Source organism: Melozone crissalis, unplaced genomic scaffold (assembly GCF_028551555.1).
Source record: "Melozone crissalis strain CALT ecotype California unplaced genomic scaffold, PUWL_Pcris_2 ptg000042l_1, whole genome shotgun sequence".
NCBI lineage: Eukaryota > Metazoa > Chordata > Aves > Passeriformes > Passerellidae > Melozone > Melozone crissalis.
In genome coordinates this window covers 9,383,482-9,404,294 of record NW_026535820.1, presented here as the reverse complement: position 1 = coordinate 9,404,294, position 20,813 = coordinate 9,383,482, and the positions used below count along the sequence as shown (strand labels likewise).

Genomic DNA, 20,813 nt, shown 5'->3' with positions numbered 1-20,813 from the left:
CCAAATTATTAAATTCTGGTTGGACCACTCAGTGTAAGATAAGAAAATCAGAGCAGATGCTACTAAAGCAAAGGTGGGAGTTGAGGGCAGAGACTGCCAAGAAGAAGTAAATGTGTTTTGCAGAAAACCCACTGATTCTTTCTCAGTCGCATTTTCTTTGCTTGCCATCTCTCTGCAACTAATTTTCCCCTAGGACATTGTAAGGTCACGTTGACCTGCATGTTCAAACCATGTGGTCAGGAAAGGAAAGAAAAAAAAAAGATAAAAACACATTTGTGAAAATATCTAAATAGTTGGTACAAAAAGAACAGGGTTTCTGCAGTCCTTTTCAAACTTAATTTTAAAAGCAAATTAAAAGAGTGAATGATAGTCTTTATCTTGACCTAGAGTCTCAGTGCTTCACAAGTGTGTCATGCCAGTCTGCAGCTTGGTTTAGAACTTGTACAACAGTATGGGAGAAAAAATCACAAGTCCTTAGAGACAGCGGTGATCATCACTGCATTTTACAAGGAAAATAAATATTCTTTTGTGAAGTTCTTTTTGGTCTTTTTGCTTTCATGCCCATTTTGACAAGGACAAGGTGGGAAAACAGAGTATTAGAAGAAAACCATTCATAAACATATCCCAAAACCGGAATGTTTTTATCTTCCTTTCAAGTCATTTATACCACAATATAAGAGCTTTAATTCTTCAGTTGAAAAAAAAAATTGCAGTGCATTGAATTAATCAGTTCAGCAGAGATCTTTATTACCTTTATGTGCCTGGTATAAGTTAGTTAATAAGCAGACGGGGTTCTCTGGAGCACAGTTAGCCATGTTTGACCAACATGTTGGCTCAAATGCATTTAGATACCTGTGTTTCAAATGTCAGTAAAATAATATTTTACTGACATTTGGGTTTCTAAGTAGAAGTGAAGTATTCTCTGGGGAAATATGGCAAAGAAAAACTGCACTCTTAGAGCCACCAAGGTCTTTCCAATAACTGAAGATGTCCTGCCATGGCAGTGGCACTCCATGCAAGGGCTGGTTCCACTTGGTTCCACCTTGCTTCTCCCTTTGCCCATGGCTCGTTGTTCTCTTGCCTCTCCCTGTGGTTCTAGTGCCCTGGGATCCTCATGAAGCCGTTTCAGCATGCCAAGATGACAGAAAACAACCCCAAATTAAATTAGAAAAGCAGGGATAGTGGTGACGTGCATGACGTGGAAATAGCTTAGCACAGGTTCAGCCATGTTCAGGAGCTGGCATGAAGGAGGGAGGTGGTTTGCACAGTCAGGATTCATGGATGGAGGACATCAACAGACAGATCAATGCAAGTGTCCCTATAAACATGGTTTTAATCGCTTTTTTTGAAATGGCCTCCAAAGCACAGGATCACCTTTGTTACACATCTCTGTAGGTGCAAACACAAGTAAATGTGACCAGAGAAATGGAGGACAGTAGCAGGAAGCTTTTCAGATCATTATAATTGTCTTCTTACATGAAGAGATGCTTTGAGAAAGCAAAGAAATCCTGACAGAAGCAAATATGTCAAAGCCCCTAGAAAAACAATGGAAACAAGCACATCTGGAACTGAGACAATTGTCTTAAAAAGGTGCTTCATTTTCTTCCAGTGTTTTTTTTTCAAAGACCAGTTCTCAAACTTAATTAGTATTCTTAAGACATAAAAGACCTTCTCTGACATGAAAAATGGTAAAAGACATGTAGAAAGCAAATGTGTTACCTTAGCTACCTGTTGGGGGTGACATTTTAAATACAGAAAGTAAAGTTGACAGAATTATAGTGACCTTTCAGCCTGAACAAATAAAATAACATCTGCCAAAGCTAAATGGCTGCCTCTAGCTGTAGGAAATGATATGCATCTTTGAACACTAATACACAGGCCTTTGGTACATCTAGCTTTACTAATGCTTACTAGGCCTTAGAAATTTATCTTGCTGCAGAGCAGGGAAGGCTTAAAATCCCAAGAATATGGTGCAAATGCCAAGGGACCCACGGGGACCAGCCATGGCTGTGGGTGTGGTGAAGCCACCATGGTGGTCTTTCACCCTCTTAATTCCTCACGGGTCCCATGTTTTCTTCAGAGGGCCCAGAAGGACCTGTTCACTGCATCACTGTACATTTTCTTTACATTCTCTGTACATGCACATTTCTGTGTGTAGAAGCAGTTTTATGAGTTACATTACCTCTTCTTGAATTTCCTCTGGAAACCAAGGGCATATGTGTGGCCTGGGAGCCAGCAGCAATCAGGCAGATTGCTGCTAGAAAGGAAACTGGTAGGTCTAAAAAGGGAAAGCTTCTCTTTAAAATAATCTGCATAGGAAAATAAAAAAAAAAAAGTAATTGCAAAAATTACTTTTTCCTGCTTTCCCAAGCTCTTTTAGCTTCTGGTCTCATCTTTACCAGCAGATAAAGCAAGTTCTTAATTGTGCTTTTGAAAAGCTGAGAAGAGCAGTTTGTAGTTTTTAATGCCTCCTTTATCAGGCACATTTGCATCCCTCTCCACCTTCACCTCAAATGCTCCTTAAATTCAGAGTGATCACAAATGTGGAAAAGCCAGTTCTGCACTGGATAACTGGGATACACAGAGGAAGGAAATGTCAGGGAGACAGTGCTATTTTACCTAGCTAGCTTAGAAGGCAAGCAGGTCCCATGAATTGCAACTGTAATTAGCCAAAACCACTGAATTTCTTAATGGTTTCCAGAGGTTAAAGGAAGTTCATGCAGCTTGCTGCCAGTATTAATATGAATGGTTTCCAATTTAAGCAGATAATGCTAAACAGACTTATAATTAATATTATTATTAATAGTATTATTATTACTGTAATGTATTACTTCAGTTGCACTTGGGATTCTGAGAGAATTTTTATTCATTATGCAAAGATCTGGGAAGACATGTCTCATATTTTCCTTGAAAAAGTCATGAAGTCTAGGCTGAGAATCAGACTTGTAGTATGTGGCATTTTGGAAATGAGGTGTCAGTCTAAAGAAGGAATTTTATCACTGGCATCTGTCATATGTCTGAGGGATTTGCAGTGGTGGGCAAGGATAGTTAAAAGATCTATCTGCTTCCTAAACATACTTTTTAAATTTTTCGTTTACTTGTAAGCTTTCATTTTCACCAATGCTGCCCTTACAAATCTGACCAGAAGTCCTGCCATACCAACCTTACCTTTGTTTTTATATAAACCTTCCATGGTGAAATGACTGGGCTAGAACATGAGGGGAGAACAGTGAATATTTTCTAAATAGACTTGAGCAGGGCTTTTGACACTGTCTTCATATGATCCTTGTAGAGAAGCTGGTGAAGTGTGTGGCCTGAAGTGGGTGAAGCTGGTGAGGTGGATTGAAAACTAACCAAACAGCTGATCTCAAAGGGCTCTGACAGCAGCATGAAATCTATTTGGAGTCCAGCAACTAGCATTGAACCCAAGGGGTCAGTGCCAGCTCTGCTCCTGTTTAGCATCTTGGGAATGATCTGGATGATGGGGCACAGTGTGTCCTCAGCAAGTTTGCTAATGTCACAAACCTGGGAAGAACGGCTGATACACCTTCTCCTCTACAGGTTGGAGAAAGGGAACTTCATGAGATTCAAAAGAGGAGAATGCAAAGTCCTGCACCTGGAGAGGAACAACCCCATGCAGCAGTAAATGCTGGGGAATGTACTCTGCTGGAGTAAATCCTGTGCTGGAAGGCAGCTGGTCAGAAAAGAGCCAGTGGGCCCTGGTGGGCAGTAAATTGAACATCAGCCAGCAATGTGTCCTTGCAGCAAACAAAGCCAATGGTGTCCCATGCAGCATCAGACAAAGGGCTGCCTGCTGCTTGAAGGAGGTGATCCTGCTCCTCTACTTGGCACTGGTGAGGCCATGCCTGGAGTGCTGTGTCCTGTTCTGGTCCCCCCAGTACAAGAGAGATGTAGAGTACTGGACAGAGTCTGACACAGGGCCACAAACATACCTAAGGGACAGGAGCATCCTTCTTCTGAGGAGAGTCTGGACTGCTGAGCACAAAGGGATGGCTCAGGGACCATCTCACAAACCTGGAAGGATGGTGCAAAGAGGGCAGAGTCAGGCTCTGTTCAGTGGTGCCCAGTGACTGGATTGGAATCAATGGGAACAAAATGAAGCTCAGGAGTTTCCCTCTGAACATGAGGAAACACTTTGTGAGGGTGACAGAGCACTTGGACAGGTTTCTCTGGTCTGGAATGTGGTGTAGTCTCCACCTTTGGAGATGTCCAAAGATCTCTTTGGACCTGCTCTTAGCAACCTGCTCTAGGTGATGGCTCTCCTTGATCAGACAACCTCCAGAAACCGCTTCCAACCTCAGCTATTCTGTGATTAAGATTGTAATGGAAGGATGAAGCAGATCACACTAAGTTTGCCAGTTTCAGTGGATTTACCATGGGCAAAGTAGGGTTTGGATATCCTTCATAGCTCTTTTAACCTTCATTGAGTTTTGGAGAGTTAGAACTGGGGGCTGTTTTCTGCCTGGGTGCAAAGGGATAGTGCCAGATGCTTTGTGGAGCACAAGTGTTCTCTCCAAGTCCCAAAAGAGCCTTACAGCTCTGGCATATCCCTGCTCACCCAGGTGGGAAGCAGATGGCCCTGTTGTTCCTGGCAAGTCCCTGTCCAGTTTGACCACCTTGAAAGCATTCCCATTCTACATGAGGCTCTTAATTTCAGCAATTTTCATTGTGATAGTGAATTCAGACATGATACTGACAGTGCTGCTTTTGTTTATACGTGCATGTATGTCCATTTGGGACTTACAGCACACAGATTTTAGGTTTGATTAGTTGTATTTGTAGCATTTCAGTAATATGGTCTCCCAAGTTTTACAAGTCTTCTATCAGATGTTATATCCTTCTCTGCTGGAATAAGACGGCTAAACTGCAGGGAAGTTACAGATTATGCATATGCATATATATGCAAATATGGTTGTGTTTTGTGCTGTGAAACTGATCTTACATCCAGCTAAAAATAGTATTAAAAGATGTTCACAGACCAAACCTTAGCTGAACCTTTCTCCTATTCCTGCCATAGCAAAAAAAAATCTTTCTAAATTCTTGTTTCATGCCTGTGTTATCTCTGCCTTCTTTTCTGAATAAGTTTTTAAACAAAATGGCTGTTAAATTCAGACTCAGTCTCAGCACATATAAATTCATGCCCTTTGATACAAGCCATTCCTTGAAGCATTTTTCTTGAAGGCGCTTTACTATCCTTCTGTGCTTTTTGGACTTTGTGCTATTTTTTAAGATGGAACTAATATTGGAATACAGAAGTCCAGTTAGACTGAAAACTGTAGATCTCTAATGACCATGGTTTGCTTTCAAGTCCTAAATGTAATTGCTGTCTTGCCAGCTCATGTTATTTTCTCCATTGGCGTGTATGCTGCCAGCATGTCACCTCTTATATCCCTTCTTCTTTTTCTATAATATATTGATAAGGGACAAACTAGGAGGTCGAAAACTGGCAAAATTCCCTCTAGATTCCTGAGTTTTTTCTCACAGACACCTTTTGGATTTCACCTATGGGAATTGATGAAAGGCTGATATGAAAATGCTGTCATTTGCCCTAGAGCTTTTTTACTAGGCAAAATCCAGGCCAGAAATTTTATTCCTAAGATTTCTGAATACTTGATTTGCAAAGCACGCAGATATAGTGCATGGAGAGGTGTTCAGCTTGGTATTCAAGACCATTTCCTTGTGAGATGCTTTTCAGCCCTACTAATGCTATTTGCTGGCAAATTTGTTTTTGAATTGATTCTTATATAAAATTCTTCAGGCAGGCAACATTTAAAGAACACTCTCCATTAGTCCAGACAACTGATAAGCACCAAGAGGAAGTTAGCCTGAATTCCTGTTAAATAACACTGCCAGCCATTTGAATATCACATAAAGATCACACGGGCACTGCCTGTCTATATCTTAATGAGTGACTAATCCCACATTATTTCCTGAGCGTTTATAGATTGCTCCATCCAAACAATGACCATTCAATTTATTAGGAGATTTTTACTGCAGGATTAGCTAATGGCTTCTCCTGAATACTTCAAAAGAAAAAGCTGAAGCAGAGACTGCTATATAAATAGGATGAATAAAAAGTTATTTACAGCAAGATATTTCCAAACAGAATTCTCAGTTGTGTGTTTTTTCTGAGCCAGAAAGAGCAAGCAGGTCCTATAAAAGCTCTTATAAGCAATTTGGAAGGTTTTTTCGAGGAAGGAAGGGGAAGGTTGGCAATAGTTCAGTTTTACTGGTTAGTGGAAGCAGCTAGCTCCTGCTTCACAGTGTGAAATTACATGCTAGGCCCCCAGAGTGACACAACCCAGATTCATCCTGGCACACACCAGTGGTCATGAAAGAAAGATGTTTATATGGAGGGAAACACATTACATTTTGTCTGTGGGGATACAATATAGCATCCACCCTAGCCATTGTGATTCTCTAGTGTTTGTACTACTGTTGCTTCTCCCGACTTTTGCAAAAGATACTATAGGCATCTCTTTGGCTTTAAAAATGCTATTTTTTCCCATTCCTAGATCAAAGAAATCACAATTGTCTGCTCTTGTTCTGTGAAAGTTGTCACTGGAAGGCTGCATAATCAGCAGGCAGATCAATCTACTTAATTTATCAAAGGCATTAGGGAAAGCAACAAACAACGTGGGTTCTTGTGAACACCCATGCAAAGGTATTCCCTCTTCCAGGTCGTGAGCTTGACCATGAGGTTGAGAACTGGAACATGGAAGGGTTCCCTTACAGTGCAGTTGTGACTGGCACAGGAGTGCTCAAGGGTATTTACCTCACCAGCTGCTCTGCTGCTCCCCCTCCGTGTTGAAGCCTCCCTTGTGACCTGTTCAGATCAATAAATAGCCAATGCCCCTGTGGACCTGGGCTGAGAGACGGATGCTGGGAGAAACTCAGCTGTCCCAGAGGGGCTGAGCATCTCCCTGTGTGCAGTGTGAATGATAAACACTGGCACCCAGGGGAAGAGCCTATCTCCAGGCTGCAAAGTCTGCAGCCACAGAACACGGGTTTGCAGAGAGTGCTCCTGTGGAAACAGTGGTAAGATAGGCAAAGGGTTCTTAATACCTTTTACTGGTCTTATCCTTGTGTGTTGGTGGGAGGCTGCCTGGCTGCCTCTCCAGAGATCTGGGATGTACACCTGGTACCCCAAGCTGAGAAGCCAGAAACGCTGCTCGCCATCTGTGCCCACTCTTACCTCCACAAGCATGTTGCAGTGTGATGTAATAGTCTGTCCCTCCTGGTTCTTTCCCCAGGTGTGCCAATAACCTCTCCCTTCCCCTCCCCTTGCCCCCTTGCTGACTGCTGTCTGTCAATCCGGCATTCCAGCAAGGGCATCGTGTGATTGGTGAAGTTCAAAAGATGCCTCTCAGCCCTGGGGACATTGGGCCATCCAGGTGTCATTTGTCCCCTGAGACTTCCCCCCCTTACCTGGTTGGTGGGATCCCTACCCCTTCCCTCCGCCTCTCCCTGCGGTTAAAAGACACAGCCACCACGCGGTTTCTCTTGTTCTGTTGGAGCTGTTGCTGCATTCAGAGGCCTGTGTGCCAGGATTAAAGCTCTGGACCAAACCCTCCAGCAGAACCCAACTCCTTTTCCTTCACCTCGCCCAAAGCCTTTCCACCAGAGGTAAACCTGAGCTCCTGCATGCCTGGACTTGTCACAAGTGCCCAGCTGCAGCATCCAGCCAGCCAAAGGTGTCTCTGGGGTGAAACCACCACAGCTGCCACCTTCGGTCAAGCAGCAAGGCCAGACGAGCCCAGGCACATTCCATCCAGCAATATTGGGATTTAATTCTAATACAAGACGTCCCTTCTTCGAGTGCAATCAAAGAGGTGGTTGGGACACAGGTGCAACTCCCTTGACTGTCTCACATGGCAGGTCTCAGGACCATTTCCAAGGGCTATCATCATAAGTCTGTCAGAGCTTAGAGGGAACAGGGAAACAATTAAATTCCTGCTGCAGCCCCAGGGGCTGGTGAAGTGAGGATGCCTATGATAATGATTATATTCCTGTGACAGCTGCATGGTACAGATCCTTGGCCACGACTAATTGCCTTTCCAGGGAATGCCTGGAGCTCCTTGGGGTATTCTCTGCTTTTCTGACCCCTGATTCTTCTTGATATCTTCCAACTGAGACAGAGGCAAACCAGGATTCACTTCTTGGGGTGCTTTAGGATGACTAAGAGGCAGACAGGCTTAGAAGCAAATGAAAAATATGACATGGGGAGGAAGGGAGGAGAAGGGAATAAAGAATATCATTGTTAACCACTATTGGTTGGGAATCTTAGCTCTTCTTCATAGTACAGATATAGCCTTCCACTTGGTCACCCCCAAAACCATGTAGGGCTGCAGGAAACCAAATGGAGATAGTTGCAGAGCAGGCTGTGAATCAGGATTTTAACTGATCTCTTTAGAGTGCTCTGGCATTTACCAGCAGAGCCATGTTTTCCTAACAGCTTCAGTGGACCTTTGCTTCAGGAAGCCCATAAGGACCCTTTTGACAAAGCAGAAAAGCCCTCAGCTTTTCAGAGGACACAGAGCAGGGCAGATATCTAATCTCTCAGGAAGCTGTTTGCCCTCAGGAGTCTGATCTCACACTGACATCACTCCCAGCACTGCAGCCTTGATAATATACAATAAACTCCAGTGTTTCCCACAAGTGGAAACCAAGGGAGCCTCTGAGAACCTCTGAGGTCCAAAGCAATTTCATCAGCTTTTGATGAAGCAGTGCCTGTAGTTACAGAGCACGCAGGTGTGCAATGCCATGCAGGAAATGACAGTGCAGTAAAACTTCTTAGTTGTGCTGCTGAACATGTCTAAATGTCCTTGTCCCATGATTGAAACAGGAAAGGCAGCTGTTATGCAGCACCAGTGGCAATGCCTGGTGAAGAATCTGTGAAAAAAAGGCTATACACATCTGCAGCACACTGTAAAATTTTTTATTATTTCACTTCTGCATTCTCTTTTTCAATTCTAGCCCAGAGTTGATAGTGCAAAAAAATGCACCAATGTTTATTCCTGAGAAGTATCTGGGCAGCACCTAGAGGAGCTGTGGCCAGTGGCTGTGTCATACTGCCTGGCAAGGCTATGCCATCCCTACCATGGCAGTGGCACCATCAGCTGCCTGTCCGATGGGTCCCTGGCCACCAAGCTCTATCTGTCCCCAGCACTGTACAAGGGGAAAGCTGACCCAGGGCTGAGCACCACAGGCATGGCTGGGGCAGCACAGAACTTTACAGGGGATGCACAGAGCCTCCAGGCTGATAGGGAGCCCTGGGAGGCAAGTGCATCCTGGGAATATCCCAGTTTTGAGAGGAGAAACATGGAAACAATTAAACTAAACAGCAAACATGCAGGGGAATTTCCATCTGATCTGGCAGCATGTGCCAGGCATGCTTTGGGGATATCACCTCACTGTGTGCAGAGGAGGAGGGTTTGCTGCCTGCCTCACCTGAGTCTGCAGGGTACAGAGAAAAGGAAGGGACAGTAAATTGCTGTAAAGCTAGAGGGGTCCTGGCAGAGGACAGCCCAGCATCCATGCTGCTCAGTGCAAGCATCCAGGCTGCCCCTCATTCCAATACAAGGAGATTTGTTCCCTGGAGATTTGTCACCTCACACATGGTTGAATCCACAGTGGGCTGAGCAGTGGGGCTGAGCAGCTGAACCCCAGGGGTGAGGGCAGTCAGTAGGGGAGCAGGCTGCATCAGAGATTTCTTTAGACCTGCCTGCCTTCTCCTCATTAAACCTGGAGCTAGTCCAACTTAGTCCTGCCATCTCCCTCCACCACTGGTTCACAAACTGGAGGTCTGCAGTTTGCACATGTCAGGAAAGGAAGGAGAGTGCTGGGTAGGACTGGCTACTGGGGAATTCATAAAGTAGCTAAATTCAGATGGCCATAAAAATTTAGATGACCATAAAATGCTGCTGTAATATGACTCACAGCCATTTGAGAAGGATCACTCAGTCACAGAAGATGCTGGGGAATGCTTTATAGGTTGTAATGAAACAGATGTAATAATTTTGTTTATGCTCATAAAGTGTCTTGCTTTATGTTATAGGAAGTAAAGCAGTTATTTTTCTGATATCTTAAATACTGCAAAGTAAAATTGAATACAAGGAGTTGGATTTTGTTTTTTATCTTTGTAGGGTATGCATATTCTGGAAATCAGCCTTTTAATGTCTCTTATGATGAAATATTCCCCAGTGGGATCTGTCCTCACATGCATCTCATCTCAGTGACACAGATGAGGATGCAGCACTCATAATTTAAAGTAAATTAAGTCCAGACTTTTGACTGCTGGTAAATTGCCAGAACCATGCTTAGTTGGACAAGTTTTTGCCACTGCTCTGTGCTCCAGAATGCATTTCACTTTCCTTTTGCACATTAAACCTTAATGGTTGCATCAAAAATAATTTGATTGGAAAATTAAAAGTTGGCTGTTTTTTCCTTCCTAGAATAAGGAATCAAAACTGAAGGGATTTGTTTGTTTCTTCAGAATAAAAATAATAAGCATTAACATGTACTGCTAATGCAGTAAGTATTCCTTCTAAGGAAACTTTTTTATTTAAGTATTCAGGCACACCTAATAAAAAGGCACATAAGAAGTAAAATAGAACAGTCTGTTGTTATTTAACATGGCAAATACTGTTGAGGTACAAACACAGTTAAGTTTTCTTGGGTAACTAAGCAACAGAAGAAAATACCACTTATGTGAATTGCTGTTTATTCTACTGATTTGTAGCTCTGCAGTAGTGATTTTTATCCTTTACACCTCAAACACAGAAAGAACAACTGTTTATGGTATGGCTAAATTGTTTAATATAGTGTTTGATGCAGGGGCAAATTAGGCACCAGAATAAGTGTCTAGGACTGCTCCAAATAGCCATTAACGACTTTTGGTCTTCTCACAAGTTCTTCACTGGATTATGCAACATAAGCAGGCAACATGAGCAGGCATCCTCTACAGACTTAGGCAATTGCAATAAAATGGACTACATGAGGCATGAAATCAGAATAATTTCATTTTTCCAAAGAATGCAAATGGTCTCTTATTCATGTGTATCATCCGAAGGACTTCTTAGATAAAGCACATGGTGACAATGTAGACTTTGACACTTCTAAACTGAAGATTTTTTTCTAGAGCTGTATATATTATCATCAGATGGATAATTTCATTATGGTGAAAATCTGTAGCAAGTGCTCAGAGCCATAGTCAGACTGGACTCACATATGGCTCTGCACTTGCATGTGCACACTGTCTAAATGAGCAGCAGATTAACATAACTTTTCCAAATCTCAAAAATCTAAATTTATAGCTAAAGATTTTCAGAAGTTATGGGACTGGAATAATGGAGGCAAAATCAAATAACAAAATTTGGGGTGAGAATCCCAGAGGAGCTCAGAAGACTGGAAGACATTGACTGAGCCAAAGTAGGTGCAGCAAGAGCAGTCAAGTCCCACATGCTTGGGAACAACATATCCATATACATAACCAGTAGTAAGGGTTTGGTTTCTCTTTTTCACTTACAATAAGCCTCAGCTATCTGTATGAAAAAGAATGATGTCTGTGAAGCATAATAGAGCAGCTTCTGAAATAATTCCTTAGAAGCAATAGGCATAAATAACACCCAGATACTATGAAGTAAATTGGGGGAAAGCTCAAGCTCTGTTAAATCACTTCCAAAAGCATCTTCAGTTTCAATGATACCAGGATGTTCACCAAAGATCTTTTATAAAAGAATAGATGAATTGTAGGCAGGTTGGAAATCCTTAGCACAGGTGCCAGTGGCACCTAAGCACTCTTCCCAAATAACTGACTCTGAGGATTTGTCTCCTGTTTGGTAGCTATTCTGGGGGCCTCCTTGCCTGCCCTGTACTGGAGCAAGACCTGGGAAGAAGTTGCTAAGAATAAGGGAGAAAGGAGTGAGAATTTTCTTCACACAAGAAAAAGGCCTGTCCAGAAATATCAGCTGGATTTTAGTGTGCTGACTGAAAGTTATACCTGGGTCCTGCAGAAAGATATTAGGTTGGTCAGCTGCCAAGTCCTGAGGAACAAACTCTTTAAGATTATCTTTATTCATCCCAGTTAATCAAGCAGTGGTTGTACAGCACTTTAAACATGGAAAGCACTCCTATAAATATTTGGTATTATGGTATAGTTACACTACCTCATCTCAATTAAATACACAAGTAGGCTTGCTTTAATCATAAGTGATTTGTTACCAGAATTATTTCAAATGTATGTATCTCAGTCTATGCTGACCATTCTCAAGATTGGTATGTGAATCTGGAGCAAAATGAGGGCTCTTGATTTTGGAAATACTGGAGGGCCACTGTCTTATCAGAATGAATGTCTGCTTCCCTATAAGAGAAATACATTTTTTTTTCCCAAATACAAATGTAGGCAATTTTTTATTTCTATTTGTCTTGCATCTCAGACCCTATTGTGGACATAATGAGTAGCCTGGTTTTCTGTTTGTCTCTTTTACTTTACTGCTTTCCATCGTTAATATAATGGAAAAAGAATGTCACTTGGTCTTGTCTCAGATTCACATCCTTAAGGGTTATACTTTATCATGGTCTGTATACTGTGCTGTGTGGTGCACTGAAATAAATTAAGACAGCTAAATGCTGAAAAATTCTCTACTTCTTTCAAAGGTTAAGATGTTAAGGCTCAAATAACGATACATATGTTGCTATCTGATTATCAGTGATGTAATGCTTCTCACTCCATTGTATTAATTCTGAATATAAGCTTCTTTAAATCAGCATTGATAACACAAGCAGTGGTCTATCTTCATTAAAAAAAAAAACAAAAAAGAAAATATACTTTTAAAATAAAAAAAGTTTTGATATTGCTTTTTCATAGTACATTTCATAGAATCATAGACTGGAAGAATGGTTTGGGTTGGAAGGGACCTTGAAGATCATCCAGTTACAATTCCCTCCCATGGGCAGGGACAGCTTCCACTAGACCAGGTTGCTAAAAGCCCCATCCAGTCTGGCCTTGAATACTTTCAGGGATGGGGCATTGACAACTTCTCTTCCAATGTCTCACCACCCTTACAATGAATAATTTCTTCCTTATAACTAACTTGAACCTACCCTCTTTCAGTTTGAAGCCATAACCTTCAGCCTCCTTCAGGTGCTGGAAGGCCACAATAAGATCTCCTTGGAGCCTTCTCTTCCCCAGGCTGAACAACGTCAACTCTCTCAGTCTGACTTCACAGGAGAGGTTTCATAATCCTCTAACTGCAAAATCTCCAAGAAAATCAGTTATGTCCAAGTTCTTCTACACAAACAAGAGAGAGTTTGCAAAGAGAGCTATGAAAGAGTGATCTATGAAATTCTAGGGTCTTTTTGTGGAGTGGGTGAAGTGGTGTATTTTTATTTGATTTTACTCTTCTAGTGAAATAAAAGACTTTAAGATAAACTTGATTTATTAGACAAAGTAGTTACTTTGCTAGATGGCAGTATCATTACCACACTCCCCATTTCTGCTTCTTTTCCCTTTTTTGCCAGGTGCTGTAACTCTCAATTTTTCACTCTTTATCATCTCTTTACATATCAATTAAATGCTTTTTGGGAACATGAATAGGCAGGTTTTGTATATTGGTAAAGCACCAGCACCGGCAGAAGACTGTAGTTGACTGAATGGAATCACAACCAAAAAAATGACATTCACATCTGTTCTTCCAGGAAAATTGAAATCAATTTACCTATGAAATTTTGCAATGCAGAACTCTATACTGCTTTTTCCTATATCTTTCTGGAATAACTGTATGAAAGAGTCACAACCTGGACTCACATAAAAATGTGAATTTCTACCAAAAGAATAACAGAACACCAAAATAGAAAAACGCTTTAAATCAGGAACTACCTCTGACTGTGTCTGTATGGCATTTGCTGACAATAGGCCTCCAGTGAGGGTGTCTGAAGTGGAATTACATAATGCATATATATATAAAATGGAATGTGTCATTGCTGCAGTGTTAAGCTATATTTGGAAGCCACTACAATAAAGCACTTTCTCCCATTTTTTTATTCTATATTTCACAATCAGAAAAAAGTGTCTTTGATATATGAATCATTTTATTAGACCTTCTTTTTATTTTAATAACTCCTAATTTGCACACCTGACATCAATTGCTGGTGCAATTAATTGTGGATGCAAATCAGAATGTTTAGCTGTCTAATCACCTGATTATGCCTATAAATCAGTGACAGTAATTATGTGTGTAAATGTTAATTTCAGCCTGCAATTAATTTGGCCAAAATTGAAAGGACAGAAAAAAAATCACCCTAGGCTGAAATTTGGTCCCCAGTGTGTAAAACCAGAAAGTATCTTCCTCCTCTACATCTTGTGTTTAAATTGCAGAGAGCTAAGTAGACAAAGAGCAATGATTCCCCAGTCCCCAATAACTCACTGCCAGTGTTTCACAATAAAGTGCAATGGGAGAGGAAATATTTCCATACGGGTTCATTAATCACAACATATTTGCCATGCACAACCACTCTGCAGAGCAGGTAGAGAACCCTAGGGGTCCTCACCTGCCACGGTATGTCATTTTTCTAATAGGAAAAGTACTTTTTGTACAAATGCTGTAGAACTGAAGTTGCAGATGGCTCCACTGGCAGAGCTAGAGCCTCCTAGCACAACTTTCAGCAGCCACAGCTCCTTTAGGAATTTATAGGAAAGGTTAGTGGTATCTTAAAAGAATGGTGTTTAAGATGCTGTCTGGTCCCACTATGTGCAATATTCCAAGGTGTGCCCCTTGGGAGGACATGTTAGGCAGGACAAACCAACCCCACCCAAACAATAAACTGCAGAAGGAAATAAAAGCCTTACCTGTCCCTGTTGTGCTGCAGGACTTTAATGAGAGGTCTAGGAACAATTAAATGGATCGTGACTGAGAACCAGTGGGTCCAATGGACCCCATTAACAGAACTGTGCAGCAAAAGATGCCTTTCCAGCTCAGTGGCTTTCAGATCTGGGCAGCAGGCCATTCCACTTTACCTAACCCCAAAGACACCAGAGACCCCCAGTTATGCCATCACACTCTGACCCATCTAGACCTGCTCAGTGTTTTGCATGAAAGTTACAGTTGGTGTCTTGTTTACTGTACCTCTGTGGTCTCAGTCTCTGAGCAGCTCATTGCTGCTTCACTCCCACACGGGACTTTGATAAAATTCAAAGCCACCTGGTGTGATTTTAATTTAAATGTGAGTTTAATGTGTTTTCCTTTTATATTGCTGTGATGTGCATTGTCAAGAGAAATGCTGCAGGCTCAGATCTGTCCTCTCAGCTGTTTCTCTGTGCTAGTCCCTGGTTTTGTCTGGTGAATATTCCTGAATAAAAACTGCTGCTCTGCATAGAGTGTGCATTGGGTACAAGGGTGCATTGGGTCATTCTTCAGGGGGGCAACCAAGGCTTGGGCTCTTTGCCAGTCAGAAGCCAAAAGTCTTCCCATCAGCATAAGGCACCTCCAGAGTTACAGCTGAGCAGAGATTAGAGGTTGCATGCAACCTTTGTAAAAGGAGATTTCACTATTCACCATGCTCCACCAGTTAGGAAAAGGGTTTTAAGACAAGAACTTGTGGAAAGAAGAAATACTGAAATACTTTATATTAACTAATTAAAGCAATTCATATTGGAAGTGGTTATAATTTACTAAACTTTTTCTAATTATAAAATAGGATCTCACTTTAAAAAATTGCTGTGAGGACATATTAAAAATATCATAAGAAAATTATGTCAGGAACAGAATATGAAAGATACTCAAGAAAAAGAGAAAAAAAAATCCACGTCAGTTAGTAGCCCCCCCAGGCTACTACTGCAGGACACAAGGCACCCTGATGCAAGACAATACCTTAATCTTCAAAATTTTTCATTAAGTGGGGCTGGGGATTTTTTCCAGCCAGCCTTAATTAGTTTGGAACTAAAATTGCAGGAACAATGTGGGAGCTTTTCTGACACAGAATATCTGATATCAGATCAGAATAACAGGGCAGATCAAAGGCCACCCAGAGTGATCACTGTGCTGTGACTCAGGTGTGTCATGGGAGGCTGCTGCACGCTCTGCAAGGGTCACCACAGGCATCACAGCATCTGGGTACTAGCCTTCAGAAGACCTCCCTTGCTTCCTAAAACCACTCATTGCTCCTGCACCCACCAAAATCTAGCTAATGAGCTGGTTGCCAGGTGTTTTTCCTGCTGATTGCACAGGGCACAAGAGCTGAGGGGCTTTGCCTCTTGCCGCCTTTGTCTGCTGATTACTACGGGCAGCAGCAGCAGCCTGTTGGGCTCCTGGCTCCTGCTGCTGCTTGCTTCTGCATGGGAGCTACCATAGTGAGTCATTTCTGATCTCCAAGGGAACCCACCGCCACATCTCCACGCCTTCTAAAATAGGAACTCACAGCTACATCTTCTCTCCGACTAAAATAATCAAACTATGAGGAAAAAAAACCACTATACATTTGACAGTATCTGAAATACTCAGTGTGTCAGATGGGGGGAAAGCAGGACAATAAGTTCTGCCATAGCAGAGCTACAGGCTAAGACCACCTCAGAGTTGCAGTGCAGGTGGTTCTCCAAGTCCTAATACAGCCATGCAGAAGGAGATTAGTTCTTTGCAGGTTCTCATTAAAGAGTCCGTTTTGTTCCTATCATTATTTGCAAAACCTCTGAGGAAGGCCATATAATCAAGATATCACCTGCATATTTCAAATTAGAAAACTGGGTCCTTGAAAGAAATACTATTTAACAAATAAGACAATGCTAAGCCTTTTTAATGGCATTAAAAAGGCTAGTTTTGCCTTCAGTTTAGTTTACTCTTATCACATCAACTATTATAAATTGAAATACAATGATCTCTTTAAATAAATGTTCATTATTTTGAAGTACTTTGAACAAAACATTGTTTGCAAGCAGAAGTAGAACATGTAAAATAACATTCTGTGCTTCTATAACTACTCTCTTTCATTTCCAGATATTTTCACACGATGTACTTGGGTATCCGGAGTCGACAGAGTGGAGAGAATGACAGATGGCGGTTTTATTGGAAAATGGTGTATGAGTATGCAGATGTGAGTATGCTGCATTTGCTAGCCACCTTTCTGGAAAGTGCACCACAACTGGTCCTGCAACTCTGTATTGTTGTACAGACTCGTACACTCCAGGCTCTCCAAGGTAGGGGTTCATTTAATCTATTTATTTTTTATAATTTTTGGAAGATGTAATTTCCACGCATACATATTTATCCTTCGTTCAGACTGCTGTGTGCCTTGTAGTCCTGGCATAAGAGCAGATCTTGCCTGCTAGCTGCTATTTAGCTGTTAAAAATAACTCTGTCAAGAAAGACTGTGTTATTAGAGGGTTTTTTAGCCTTTCTTAATGGCCCTGGGTTGTGGGTAGGATTTAAAATGTTTTGCTTTCTGCATGTCCTTGTAATAGAAGAGCTTCTTCTGATTATCCACTGGGCCAATGTGAAAATTGCATCAATCAAACTATTACTCTTCTCCCTATGCTTTTTTCTGTGAATGTTCAAAACCTTGCAAACTGCAGTAATGAGGTTGATATGGCATTATGCAAAGCAGGAGACAGCACAGGAGATAACAGCAATTCTGTGAAGATAATGCCAATGTTTATGCCCATCAGCTCTCGGCCGTGCTTACCTGAAATAATACAAATCATCTCTCCAGCAGTACTCATTCCTTCACACTCTGGGTTTCCTTCCAAGGCTGATACTTTCAGCAAGTGTGGTTACTTCTCTAAAATGGTACATGCATGCATATGTCCTACTATATGGCTCTGTCAGTCAGTGATATAGATATTGGAATATCTCACTCACTATTGCTTTTCCCATGCTGCTTTTGGCTACCTGACAGCTGTCCTTTCGTATTGTGCCATTGTTTTGCCTTATGGCTGCACCTGGATGGAATTTTTTAGCAAGGGAATGAAGTGAATGAGAACTTGGAATCCAGAAAGTGACAAAAATGCCATGAGGCAGTGAGGAGTGAAGGGAGGAGGGGAGAATGAGAGGGACAGAGGGAGGAAGGAAATTCAGAATTTTGTCATTTGCTTTTAAGGAACAGCTCATGTGCTTACCACTGTACAAGAAGAAAATGTGACAGCTCCTTGCTCCAAGAAATGTTGGGTCTGGTTAGCTTGTTATGAGTAACATGAAGTGAATCTGATTGGCTAAAAAAGGATTGGGCACAAAGTGGGTAACTGTGTGAAGATCTTGATCCTGGGCAGTTTCCAATGGATAAATCAGAGGCTTTACTTTTACAGAGCTCTGAACCGTCATGTAATAAAGAGCTGTACTTCTTCCTGTGTTTTTTGTTCCATTAGGTCTAAAACTCTGCCACCTTAATGGGAAAAGAAAACCAAAGTTTCTATTTTAATTAGTTGGTGCTCTGTACAAGGAAGTTTGCCTATGTACTTCCTACTGCAATTTCTCAAACTGTTATCATTGCAGAGAAGGTATTATCACTTCAAGATTTGTTTCCCCAGAAAAAGTGAGTCCAGAGAAAGACGTAGGAGAAGAACACAGGCAGAATACTGTATGGTCAGCTGTAATTTAGCTATCTTCATAAACTATTAATACAGAATGCCTCTTGTCCTCATTTTAGTGCAATAACAGATCTCTCTCTGAGAAATGAGCCTGGTGAGTAGACACTAAGCCTGTGATACACTCTGCAAGTGGTTAATTAGAGAAGACCTGAGATGCCTCGATTTAAAAGGCAAAAATGGTTCCTGCACCCTGCAATCAGCTCTGTGAAACCTATATATCAGAAACCAGAAAGTAATAAAACTATAATTATGGATTGCAGTTGAGAAGGTTGATGGTATTTACTTATGCTCCCTTCCCCCATATTTTTCCAGCTTCCCCAGAGAAAAGGATCAATTTTAAAAAACTAAGAAAATTAAAGAAGATGCTGGATTTTCTTAAACAGTAGTACCATTATACTCTCATGATAAAAGCTAATATATTTTAGCATCTTGCCAGCTGTGAAAATCCTTTCTCTGTTTTCTCTCCTTTCTTAAAGAAATGGTAAGGCTAATGGATTGCACCACAGGATGGTGGATTAGCTGCAAGGCTGCATAAGAAGAGCATAATTTTTCTCAGTGGTATCATGCTACAAATGGGTGTTTTAAAAAGCCCAGCCATAAGGTATTTTCTTCAGCTAGCTGTCCACTCACTGAGCCTGTTAGAGAGCTTTCCAACATGGATCAATAAACAGGGTGTTTGATTGATTTTCTTTGTTTAGGGAATGCTACTGGTTTTTTATTGTTTTTATTGTTCTTTTCGTTCCCTGTCCCACAGGATAAAGTTATTATGAGAATTGTTAAGTGACATTGCTGGTCCGTGTTCTTAAGAGCTTATGACTTTCACAAACCACAAATTTGGCACAGGAAATGAATGGTCTGTAAGCAGGGTACTTCTAATATTAATCTATTAATTTCTGCAAGAAAAACTTTCAAATATTTTTATTTATTAAATTCTATATTTTCAATTCCAAATGCAACAAAACAACATTATTCCCAACAGGAGAATGTTATCAGTGTTACTGAAGATTCCAAGTTTTGTAATGGGTGTTGGCTTGGTTCAGACTGTTTCTTATGGCAGTAACTAAGTCCTGCTAATCAAGGGAAGACATATGTGCAGACCTGCCCCTGGATCTCTGTGGGGATCATGAACAATATTGTGCAATATCTGCAAAACCTGTCCCCTCAATCTCCCATGCACTGCAGCACAGACCACTTCAAAAGCCCTGAGGATACACCACAGGGATCCTTTAGCACTTGCCTGGGCTCCCCAAGCATGAATTTTAAAACTGCAATCTAGCAAGGATTGTGTACCCTGTATCATGACCCTGCAGCAGAGCAAGGCTTGTGTGGGAGGCCATGGACAGACCTTATGGAGTGGCATCTCTCTTCTGCATCCTCATCATCCTCATCCAGGGATATCCCAGTAATAGTAACACAATACCCAAATTTTCATCTAAAACCCTGATTCTTCCTTAAGATTTCATCAAAACTGGCACATTCAGAAGCAATGTTCATTCTTATTCTGCCTACAACCAGCAGCCAGCTCTCACCTGAGTGGAAGGTGTGAAATTGCTTGAGTGGGAAGCTGATGATTTCTAGGTGCAGAGTTCTTAAGAAGACGAACAACTTCACTTTGACAGTGGGCTAAACTGGAGCTGTGCTAATACCCCTATTACCTCCACCTTTTCCACTCTGGTGATTCCTTTGAGTTTGAAGAAATATCTGCTCTCTAGAAGACTGACTGATGTGCCTTGAAATAGGTAATTCCTTCCTCTTTTCCTCACTGTTCCTCCTGCCTTTGCTCTGAGCACAGCCAAGCTTCCTGGGAAGGGGGGATATCAACAATGGGTAATGCCAGCCCTGGGGAGGCAAGGGAGGACATGGCATCAGGGTAAGGAAGGAAAGTCAGGACTGTCCCTTTATGTGGCACCTCATTTGGAGTCCTGCCCGCAGACTAGCAGCCATCCCTTGGCATTTTTTTTTACTTATTTCAGTTTTTCCACTATGCCATTTTAAAAAGGTTTCTCATCTTAAAATGAGTAAATTCCAGCAAGAAAAAAATCCTGCTTACCATCTGATTGGAAAGACTCCCATCATACAGTTATCATACAGATACTACTTTCATATTCAAGTTATGGTGTTCTAACCACACCTAGATGAGCAGATAGACAAGATTACTCCCTGGATTTACCACAGATTTCATTATTTATACTGTATTAATTAACACATTGCTTAAATT

General features: G+C 41.5%; 1 protein-coding gene across 1 annotated transcript in view; it reads left to right on the top strand.

Annotated features, from left to right (window-relative positions):
• Positions 1 to 20,813, top strand: part of XKR4 (XK related 4) — a 215,890-nt gene that overhangs the window by 119,791 nt on the left and 75,286 nt on the right. Inside the window, exon 2 of the mRNA XM_054285220.1 lies at positions 17,010 to 17,209. Within this exon, the coding sequence (XP_054141195.1) occupies positions 17,010 to 17,209 (200 nt within the window). The remainder of the gene's footprint in view (positions 1 to 17,009; positions 17,210 to 20,813) is intronic.